Raw genomic sequence first — 12,040 nt, 5'->3', positions numbered from 1 at the left:
CGAGTGGAAGAGGAAGGGAAATGACAAGGAGTCATACAGGGTACCCTCTGCCACACACCTTACGGTGGCTTGCCAAGTATCTGTGTAGATGTCTCATTGTGTTGTGGTGAAGGTAAACCGAGGACTGTTTTATTGACAGAACACTGAGAAGGTGCAACAGGTCCACCAGTGAGACTACCTACACTGCTCTTGTCCGTCCTCTTCTGGAACACTCCTGCATTGTATGGGATCAGCATCAGGCAGGATTGTCAGAGGCCCTCGAAAAAGTTCAAAGAAGGGCAGCTTGTTTCGTACTATTGCAAAATAGGGGAGAGAGTCACCAATATGATATACGGGTTGTTTAAACAAAGGTGATTTTTGTTGCGGCGAGATATTTTCGTGATATTTCAATCGCCAGCTTTTTTGGCTGAATTTGGAAATATTTTGTTGATGCCAGCCTCCATAAAATGAAATGATGACCATAAGAAAATAAGAGAAATAAAAGCTCTCACAGAAAGATTTAAGTGTTAATTTTCTCTTGAGCTGTTAGAGAGTGGAGCTGCGAGCAATAGTCTGAGGCTGGTTCGATGAACCCTCTGCCAGGCACTTAACCATTTGAGTCCCAACAACAGAAAATTCAATTTCAAAATTTTTCATAAGATTAACCTTTGTTATCAGAGTAAGCAACAAATACAAGAAGAAATTGACAAAAAAAAAATCAATATCAAAAGTGCGTGCTGCCTCAGTGCTTTCATTTCATTTCAGAACCCCTCATTAAAGCAGTGCTACTAATTCAACTTTGCACTACAATAACTATAGGTATTCTTACTTTCAATGTCAATGATCTCCTCAAAATTATCACTATGAAAAAAGGAGTTACAATCTCCTACAATTGCACCAAGTGAGGTGGCACCGTGGTTAGCACACTGGACTCGCATTCAGGACGGCAATGGTTCAAACTGGGTCCAAGCATCCTGATTTGGGTATTCGATGACTTCCCTAAATCACTTCATGCAAATGCTAGAATGGTTTCTTGGAAAGTCTGTCCTTCTCTAATCCGATGGGACAGATGACCTCGCTGTTTGCCCCCCCCCCCCCCCCAAAAAAAAAAAAAAAAAAAAAAAAAAAAAAAAAAAAAAAAACACTCACTCAACCAACCAACCATCTTACACTTGTGTAGTACAATCCCTGTGCCATCAGTTGCAGAGAACAGTAGTAGTGAGTGACAGCTACAATGCACCACGTTCGTAGAAGTACCTCAGTGTATCACTAGATGCCTGTGTGTTGCAGTTTGATATAGAGCACATTTGGTCTGTCAGTTTGGGAAACTATCTCAAATTGACTGGCAAAAATCACCTTAGCTACAGCACATGAGCATTGCTCAAAATATTCAGTTTTATCTAGCTCTTTGTGCAAACTATTAGTCCTGGAGAAAAAAATGAAATGGACTTTTTTTTGTAGGAAATTTAATGTAGTTTAGTTCTGTACTGGGTTTGTTGGAGAGAAACATTCAAAAGTAACCTCCAAACAAACACACACACACACACACACACACACACACACACACAATGGCCTACCGACCAGATTTTTTTAGGCTATTTGAGACTACCACAATTGTTTCCCATATCAGACCTTTTTGGTCATCATTGACTAGGTTATTGTGCTACCATCTTAGTGGGCTATTTATATTTTACAATTTTTATTTATAATTATGAGCTTAAACTGTCCTCTGAGTGCTATCCTTATTTCCTTCCACATTCTGGTACTCTTGTACTCTAGTCCCCACTCCCCTTCCCGCTCAAGAAAACATAGTGCTCTGTTGCAAGTGTTGTTTAATCTGATGCTGTAATTTTTTTCAGGATTTGGAGGAAGCATCATTATCAAATTCGGAATTTACAAACAACACTAAACGAGAAGCGGAAGTAACATTTAATGAGGATGGAGCTGAGAATTGTGTAAGTACTTGTTCTGTAGCTTGATACACACAGTAGAAAAACTAAGACTTGTTTCCTTCCATCTTGTTGTACACTTGTATACTAGCCTTCCCTTCCCACTCAAGAATATGCACTGAGGTGAGAAAAGTAATGGGATAATGATATGCACATATATGGACAGTGGTAGTACCACATACACAAGGTATAAAAGTGCAGTGCATTGGTGTAGCTGTTATTTTTACTCACAAGGGGAGGCCACGACGTTTGGAATGCGGATTTGCTGTAAACTTCGAACACTTGCAGTAATCCATGAGGACAACAAAATGTGTAAGCAGTAGCGCGTACTTCTCAAGCATTACTGAGAAAATCGCAAGATAATTTCGGTCGTCAAATGTATATCTGTGCGTAGCCATTTTAACCATAAAGCGGCAGCACCCGAGTGGTGGCGGCACGGTAGCTCAGCGTGTTCGGTCAGAGCGTTAGCTTTCCTTTCTAATAAAAAACTGAGCGAACGGATGAACAAAAAAACTGAACGGGTGTCATCGGACATACGCCCTGAAGCCCTGAACAAATTCAGCAAACAATGTAGAATTATTTTATATATATATATATATATATATATATATATATTTTTTTTTTTTTTTTTTTTTTTTTTTTTTTTTTTTTTTTTTTTTTTTTTTTTTTTTTTGCTGGTTGGCGTTGAAGCCGGTAGATCGCTGGATCGAGTTCTGTTCGTCAGTTTTTTTTTTCCCAACACAGTCCATTATATTACAATTGATATACAGGGAAAAATACATGTAATCGGATGGACTTTTATTAAATTTACAATGTTATTTGGCAGTCTACTAATTTTTATTATCACAAATAATATAATATTCATAACTACCGACTAGTAAACGACCAAATGCATAAAGTGATACTGAAAATGTATGCTCTGATCGAACACGCTGAGCTACCGTGCCGCCACCACTCGGCTGCCGCCGCTTCATGGTAAAAATGGCCACGCACAGATATATATTTGACGACCAAAATTATCTTGCGATTTTCTCAGTAACGCTTGAGAAGTACGTGCTATTGCTTACACATTTTGTTGTCCTCACGGAGTACTCCGAGTATACGAAGTATGCAGTAAATCCGCATTCCAAACGTCGTGGCTTGCCCTTGTCAGATAATTCGTGTGAAAAAGTTTCCGACGTGATTATGGCCTCATCACGGGAATTAACAGACTTTCAAGGCAGAATGCTAGTTGGAGGTAGATGCATGGGACATTCCATTTCAGAAATCACTAGGAAATTCAATCTTCTTAGATGCACTGTGTCAAAAGTGTGCCGAGAACAAATTTCAGGCATTACCTATCCCTACGGACAACACAGTGTCTGACAGCCTGTGCTTAACAAGCAAGGGCAGTAGGGTTTGCATAGAATGCTAACAGACAAGCAACACGGTGTGAAATAACCACAGCAGTCAATGTGGGACGAACACACCTATTCGGATGATGTGGTGAAATTTGGCTTTTATGTGCTGTGGCAACAGACGAACGATGTGAATGCCTATGCTAACAACACGATGTCACCCGCAGTGCCTCTACCGTATTGGCTGGACCCTAGATGACTGGAAAATTGTGGCGTGGTCACACGAGTCTGGATTTCAGTTGGTAAGGGCTTACGGCAGGATTCAAGTGTGGCGCAGACCCTGCGAAGCCACAGACCCGAGTTGTCAACAAGGTACTGTGCAAGCTGGTGGTGGCTCCGTGATGATGTGGGCTGTGTTTATAATGAAATGGACTGCGTCCTCTGGAACTTCACCGGTCGTTTACTGGAAATGTTATGTCCGGCTACTTGGACCTCAATTGCAGTCATTCATTGACTTCATGTTCTCTAACAATGATGGAATTTTTATGGTTGACAGTGCACCATGTAATCGAGCCACAATTGTTCGTGACTGGTCTGAAAAACATTCTGGACAGTTCGAGCAAATGATTTGGCCACCCAGATCACCTGACACAAATCCCGTCGAACATTTACGGGACATAATCGAGAGGTCAGTTCGTGCACAAAATGTTGCACCTGCAACACATTTGTAATTATGGACAGCCATAGAGCCAGCATAGCTCATTATTTCTGCAGGGGACTTCCACTGAGTTGTTTGGTACATACCATGTCGTATTGCTGCACAACAATGGGCAAAAGGTGGTCCAACGTGATATTAGGACGTATCCCAAGACTTGGCACCTCATTGTATAAATAGTGCTCTGCTGCAACTCTTGCTTAGTCTGATGCTTTAATTTTTTTCAGAATTTGCAGGATACGTTTTCAATTTTGGAATTTACGAACAACGTCAAACAAGAAGCAGAAATAACAATTGACGATAATGGAGTTGAGGATTATGTAAGTACTCATTCTGTAGCATTATATTTTGTGGTAGGAAAACTAAGACTGTATACCACTTACTGTTGCTCTATGATGCAGAAGAAATATTAGTAACACAAAAGTTCTAAGAGAATGTCTTGATGCATGATTATTCTGCAGTTCACACATATGTGCTTGGAAGGCGGTTCATCAAACCACCTTCACACTATTTGTCTACCTTTCCACTCTTGGACAGCATGTGGGGAAAAATAAAAACTTAAATCTTTCTGTGAGAGCTCTGATCTTTATTGTTTTATTAGGATGATGATCTCTCCCTATGTAGTTGTGTGTCCATAAAATATTTTCGCATTCATAGGAGGAAGGTGGTGATTGAAATGTTGTGAAAAGATCTCATCACAAAGAAAAACCCCTTTGCTTTCATGATTGCCACCCCAATTCGTGTATCATGCCAATACAAAACAAACTGCCCTTCTTTGAACTTTTTTGGTGTCCTCCGTCAGGCCTATCTGCTGAGGATCCCATACCACACAGGACTATAATAACAGAGGACAGACAAGTGTAGTGAAGGCAATCTCTTTACTAGATCTGTTCCATCTTCCAAGAGTTCTGCCTGTAAAATGAACCTTCTGTACTACACAATCTGTGTGATTGTTCCAATTTTACTTCTTCGTAATTGTAATTCTTAAATGTTTAATTGAGTTGACAGCTTTTACATTTGTGTGACTGAAATTTAATGGATTCTTTTTAGTACTCATGTGTATGACCTCAAACTTCTCCATATTGAGAGTCAGTTGCTCTTTTTGTACCATACAAATATCTTGTCTAAATCATTTTGCAATTGGTTTTGACCTTCCAACGATTTTACTGATAGTAAGTGACAGCATCATCTGCAAACAGTCTAAGAGGACTCCTCAGATTGTCTCCTAAATCATTTACATAGATTAGGAACATCAGAGTGCGTAACACTTCCTTGGGGAACACCAGATACTACTTCTGTTTCAAATGACGATTTTTTCAGTTAGTACAGACTGTGACAATTGCAATTTGATTTGAAACCACTTGTGCGGAAGGATATCAAAATCCTTGTGGAAATCTATTGATATGGTATCAGTACGAGATCATCTATCAATAGCACTCACTTCGTGAGAATAAAAAGCTACTTGTGTTTCACATGGATTGCTTTAGCTGAATCCATGCTGACTGTGTGTCACCAGATCATTTCCATCAGAGAAATTCTGATCATTATATGACTTTGCATTTGTAATCCTGCCATTTATCCTCCAAGGCATTAAAGCAACAAACATTGTTATTTTCCATTGTAGCATGTGGTGTCTAATGAACTGAACCAGATATAGTACAACACAATCTTCAGATATAGTACAACACAATCTTGAGTGCTGCTAGAGTGTTCGAGATTCCCACACATCAGATTAAAGTAAGAAATTGAAGCATTTCAGATGCGGACAGTTAGATTTATCACCATTAGGTTCAATCAGCATGCAAGTATTACAGAAATGCTTTGTGAACACCAATGGGAATCCCTGGAAGGAAGACGATGCTCTTTTTACAAGGCACTGATATGGAATTTTAGAAAACCGGCATTTGAGGCCAACTACAGATCGATTCTACAGCCACCATTGTATATTACACATAAGAATGTGAAGATAAGGTGAGAAAAATTAGAGCACATTTTGAAACTAACAGACGCTCGTTTTCACTTTGCTGTATTTGCAAGTGGAACGTGAAGGGAAGTGACTAGTAGTGATATGCGATACCCTACCCTACATTATGCACCATACTGTGACTTGTGGAGCAGGTATGTGGATGTAGATGTAGAACTGATCTGTTGTTGCAGTCATTGGTCTGAGGGTTTTTTTTTTTTTTTTTTTTTTTTTTTTTTTTTTTTTTTTTTTTTTTTTTTTTTTTTCCTCAACTCTCTATGCCTGTCCATCCCATCCTGGTCTGCTGCACCTTACATCCATTTGAACCTTCCTGCTGTTTACTTCTCTTCAATTTGTAAATCTCACACTTCCCCCTGTTACCAAATTAATGACTCCTTGATACCTTAGAATTTGTCATGGCATCCTATTATTCATAATTTGGTCAAGTTGTGCAGTAAAGCTTTGTTTTCTGCAAACAGTTCACTTCATTACTACTACATTTACTCCCACAATCTCTAGTATTCTTCTGTAACCTGACATTTCCAAAACTACTACTTTATTCTTGTCTGTAGTGATTATTGTCATTGTTTCGCTTGTCTACAAAGCTGGTCTCCCAACAGGTACTTTCATAAAAGATTTTTTTTTTTTCCCCAGGAAATCGTATCCTCTAATTGCCAACGTGTTTTATACCCACTTCACTTTTACTATCAATTATTTTTCTGTCCAAATACCAAAACTTGCCAACTGCTCTCGGCATCTAATTTCTAATCCATTTCTCCCAACATCACCTTACTTATTCAACTACCGTACTCGCAGTTTTTTGTGTGCTCATTTTCTAAAACATTTTCAAGATACTAACTGTTCCGTTCACCTCACCCGCAAACTGATTTGCTAGCTATGATAGAATTTCAATGGCATCGGCAAACTCCTTCAACTTTAAGAATTTTTTGGAACATTATCCATGGAAAAAAAATTGATAAAATTATATTAGAATTATTTAAATAAAACTGTCTACATCGGATGTCAGGTGTATATTTCGCTTTTTAGTGACTGGTTTCCGTCTCTTTCAAGACTATTCTCAGGTCATTTTTAGTCGGAAGACAAGAGCTTTATATTTTGTAAATGGCTGAGGAATAAATACACTATTTGATCAGAAGTATCCAGACACCCCGAAAAACATATGTTTTTCATATTAGGTGCATTGTGCTGTCACCTACTGCCAGGTACTCCATATCAGCGACCTCAGTAGACATTAGACAGTGTGAGAGAGCAGAATGGGGCACTCTGCGAACTCACGGATGTCAAATGAGGTCAGGTGATTGGGTGTCACTTCTGTCATTGATCTGTACGCTAGATTTCCACACTCTTAGACATCTCTAGGTCCACTGTTTCAATGTGATAGTGAAGTGGAAATGTTGTATTGAGTGACAAATCACGGTACACAATGTCGCGATCTGATGGCAGGGTGTGGGTATGGCGAATGCCTGGTGAACGTCATCTGCCAGTGTGTGCCAACAGTAAAATTCGGAGGCAGTGGTTTTATGGTGTGGTCATGTTTTTCATGGAGGGGGCTTGCACCCATTGTTGTTTTGTGTGGCACTATCATAGCACAGGCCGACATTGACATTTTAAACACTTTCTTGCTCCCACTGTTGAAAAACAGTTTGGGGATGGTGATTGAAGCTTTCAACACGATTGAACACCTGTTCATAATGCACGGCCTGTGGCAGAGTGGTTACACGACAATAACATCCTGTAACAGACTGGCCTGCACAGTCCTGACCTGAATCCTATAGAATACCTTTGGGATGTTTTGGAACCCGACTTGGTGCGAGGCCTCACCGACCGACATCGATACCTCTCCTCAGTGCAGCACTCCGTGAAGAATGGGCTGCCATTCCCCAAGAGACCTTCCAGCACCTGACTGAACGTATGCCTGCGAGAGTGGAAACTGTCATCAAGGCTAAGGGTGGGCCAACGCCATACTGAATTCCAGCATTACCGATGGAGGGTGCCACGAACTTGTAAGTCGTTTTCAGTTCGGTGTTCGGATACTTTTGATCCCATAGTGTAGAATTGTAGAAGTGAAATAACATAAATTAAATAGATGGTATATCCACTGGAGACAGCAGTGGCAAGCAGCAGGCCACTCTGAAGAGGCGTGAGGAACACTGCTGAGTGAAGCTCCATCACTCGTGGTTTTATAGCAGAAACTCTGCCCTCCGCCTCCTGCATAGCATCACCAATAGTCAATAGCAGAGAGCTGTTACTATAATCTGTGAAGATTGTTTGTAAACCTGTATTATTGTAAGTTAAAATTATAGAAACAAACAGTTAGGGATATTGTGAAAATATAGTACGTAAATGATGTGCATCATAAACTGTTCTTAAATAGTGAAGAACGCCTCTCCTTATGGCACTGGATCGTTTCAAAGTTGCTGCACACTACAGGTGCTTGTATCAATGTGGGTGTGGCAAAGGTGGTTGATAAGATGCCAACTGGTTACTGAGGAGACGAATGTGACTCGATATGCTCTGATGTCAGCTGAAGATGTTGCAGAACTCAGTCGGCAGTCATATGGAAATAGCTGAGTATTGATTTCAGTTATAGATGTTGTTGAGTTATCTGTGGCTGTCTTTTACATGTACAGAAAAGATAAGTGGCATGTTTTACAATTAAGGGAAAATAATTGTAAAATTATCATCTATATAACCGCAACCTTTTTTTTTAAAAAAAAAAAACAAAAAACAAAAAAAAACGTGGATTATAAAATGTAACACACATTTTGTGTGGATGAGAAATAATATGTTCTACATTGAGGTTGCAGTTGAGGTAAAATAAATATTAACGTAAAAGGAGCAATCAAGTTGATAACAGCAGTTTCAGTGTTAGTTAACAAGCTGTGTGTAGTTGTGAAGCATTGCACACTGATAAGTCAAAATATTAAGAACACTGTCAACCATGACATTGGATGTTGCCTTGTGGTGTTGCGGGCATGTGACGTGGTAGCAAAAGTTTGTAAGTGGAGCAGACATGAACGGGGGATCACCCAAGTGAAGATATTGTGGTGTAACAGATGACAAGTGGACTGTTGCATGTGCCATCTATCGCCCCTGGCCTGGCACAAATTCTAATTAAATGATAAAATTGAGTTGCGGGTTAGGATTTGTTAGTTATGTGCCTAAATACTGTGGAAGTATTTGATTTTCATATGTGCAGATAATTCAGACACCGAACCAGGAACCGGCGCGGACTTTCATTGACGCGGCAAGTAGCGGGCCACCATGGAGCAAACACAGTGAGGCTGATGACATCACTCCATGGAGGTCCAGAGTCGCGGCGGCAGGTTACTCCGAGGTCTTTGTTGGACTTCGGAGGGAAAAAAAACAAAGATTGTATAATGAGGAACTTTGTGTATAACAGTGAAAGTAGGAAGAAGCAATTTAACGGCCAGTAACGCAGTAGGCGGTACCTCACGAGCTGACTGTACATAGGTATCAGAAATAAATTGCTGTAACTATTGTAAAAAAAAAAAAGAGTTCTGAATAAGTGTTATTACGAGAAGCAGTCAGACAGCGTCAGTTACTGGTGAATGATCGCCATAGGTGACATTTTCTCCATCAGCTGCGCCGTCCCCTCTTTCACTCGACGAATTTAGTCAACATTAAAACAGAGCCAAACTACATAAATAATAAAACTCATCAGTGGGGCGGGGACAGCGCAATATGTGCTGCAAAAGGAGAAAACCATTGAGATAAGTGACTTTGACAAAGAGCAGATTATTAGTATGCAGAACCTGTGGACAGGTATCTCAAAAACGGCGAAGCAGGTCAAATGTTCAAATGCAGCTGTTGTGAGCATCTACGGAAAGAGGTAAGAGTTCAGTGAAACTACGACTAGGCGCTAAATGGTTGGATGTCCACGACTCTTCACAGAATGTTGGCTCTTCCGGTGAATCACATTTTTGCTACACTAGTTCAATAGTTGTCTCCACAAACACCGTCATTGAGGTGAATGGCAGCTCAAAATGTGCACTGCACCACAGATGCAGGCTGGTGGAGCAGTATTATGCTACGGAAGATATTCTCCTGCGACTGCATGGGACCTGTGTTAGTAATCGAAGACACGCAGACAGCTGCAAACCATCTGCGTCCCTTCACACTTGATGTCTTCCCTGACAGCTGTGTCATCTTTCAGTGGTGTAATTGTCCATGTCTTGGAGCAAGAACCATGCTACATTGGTTTATGGAGCATTATAGTGAATTGACGTTGATGTCTCAGTGACCAAATTCGGTTGATGTAAATCCTGTAGAGCCCATCTTGGTCACTATCAAACACCATCTCTGCATTTGCAAATCACTATTATTTATGCAAATTACATAACCTGTGTATAGACATCTAATGTTGCGTACCTCCACAAACCTTCCAACATACTGTTGGATCCCTGATACAGGGAATCAGTGATGTACGGTATTTTGTTTCATGGCTGGACAAACAATTTGATCATAATGTTTTGGCTCATCAGTGTAATTGCATTATGTAAAATGTGTTAGGGAGAATAAACTGTTAAAGTCTATAATCCGAAATTATTAAATAAAATAATATTTACATTAAAAATTAGATTGTAATGCCATTTTGGAACTGTGGGGATATTTTGAACAATAAGTTGCATAAGCAGTGAGCGCAGAGGCCATGATGATTAGCCTGGTTTACATAGCAGTCTAAAAGTACATTTGTGGATGGTGTGTTACACATAAAAAAAAAAATTTATTGCAGCTCAAAAACAAGGTGCAATATCTTGTGTATGTAATTGCTTACTCCTGGATATCTACATCTAGGCCATAAATATTTTTAACCTGTAATGAGGAGGACTCTTAATCGCAGATGAGCAAATGTGTTTTTGTCCTCTGTACTACCACTTGTGCTACAGCATAGATGCCAAGCATTTAGTTAAATAAGATATTATGCCTCATTTTTGGATTGCAATAAATATTTTTGTGTGTTCCACAAAGGCTAATCATCATGACCTCAGTACTCAATGCTTATGAGACTTATTGTGAAAAATGTCCACACATTTTAAAAATCACATTACAATGTAGCACTTGTTGTAAATATTATTTATTTTTTAAATAATTTTCTGTTCTAGATTTTAAGTCTATTCTCCCAAATACATTTTACATAATGAAAATACATTACTTCATGATGACAAACAGCTTGTGAATTAATACTGTGACACTGCTGTTATCAGCTTGGTTGGTCCTTTTACATTATTATTTATTTTAATTCTTCCGTTGCAGCCTTTATGTATGTGTTATTTGTCATCTGCAAAAAAATGTGTGCTACGTTTTTAAAATCATTTTGAAGATGTAATGTCGTAGTCACTATGTTTTTTTTAAAAAAAGCGTGCTCATTTAAATGATTATTTTACAGTTATTTTTTCCGTAATTTTACAACAGGCAACTGATGTTTTCTACATACGTAAAAGACAGCCACAGATGACTCCACAACATCTGTAACTGAAAGCAGCACTCACAGAGGTTGTTAAGTATCTTTGGCTGACAGCAGATAATATCGGTTCTTATTTGTCTCCTTGGTAATTAGTTGGTGTCCTATCAACCATTTTTGCCACACTCGTCTTGATACAAGCACATGTAAGGGGTAGCATGCTTCGAAATGAGCCACTGTCATTGGACTAGGCATTCTTCGCTATTTAAGAACACTTTATGATGCACGTCATTGATGTACCATATATTCGTAATATCCCTAGCTGTTTTTTCTATAATTTTAACTTGTAATAATATGCATTTACAAACAGCCTTCGCAGATAATAGTAACAGCTCTCTGCCATTGGCTATTTGTGATGCTACGCCAGAGACAGTGAACGAAGTTTTCACTATAAGACCACGAGCAACTCGACTTCATTCAGCAGTGTTTGTCACACCTCTTCAGAGCTGCCTCCTCCATACCACCATCCCTTACTGTCTCCAGTGAGTATACCAGCAATTTATTGTATGTTCTTTTACTTCTATGATTGTATTTATTAACCATTTACTAAATGTAATACTCTTGTTTACAGAGTAAAAATGGTCTGATGAT

General features: G+C 39.3%; 1 protein-coding gene across 1 annotated transcript in view; it reads left to right on the top strand.

Annotated features, from left to right (window-relative positions):
* LOC126426522 (uncharacterized) overlaps positions 1–12,040 on the top strand; it is a 102,184-nt gene that overhangs the window by 37,684 nt on the left and 52,460 nt on the right. The window contains exons 5-6 of the mRNA XM_050088426.1: positions 1,839–1,934; positions 4,208–4,300. Of these exons, the coding sequence (XP_049944383.1) occupies positions 1,839–1,934; positions 4,208–4,300 (189 nt within the window). The remainder of the gene's footprint in view (positions 1–1,838; positions 1,935–4,207; positions 4,301–12,040) is intronic.

The sequence above is a fragment of the Schistocerca serialis genome, chromosome 11 (assembly GCF_023864345.2).
Source record: "Schistocerca serialis cubense isolate TAMUIC-IGC-003099 chromosome 11, iqSchSeri2.2, whole genome shotgun sequence".
Lineage (NCBI taxonomy): Eukaryota > Metazoa > Arthropoda > Insecta > Orthoptera > Acrididae > Schistocerca > Schistocerca serialis.
The sequence above is the reverse complement of the archived record's forward strand: the minus strand, read 5'-3'. Positions and strand labels throughout refer to the sequence as shown.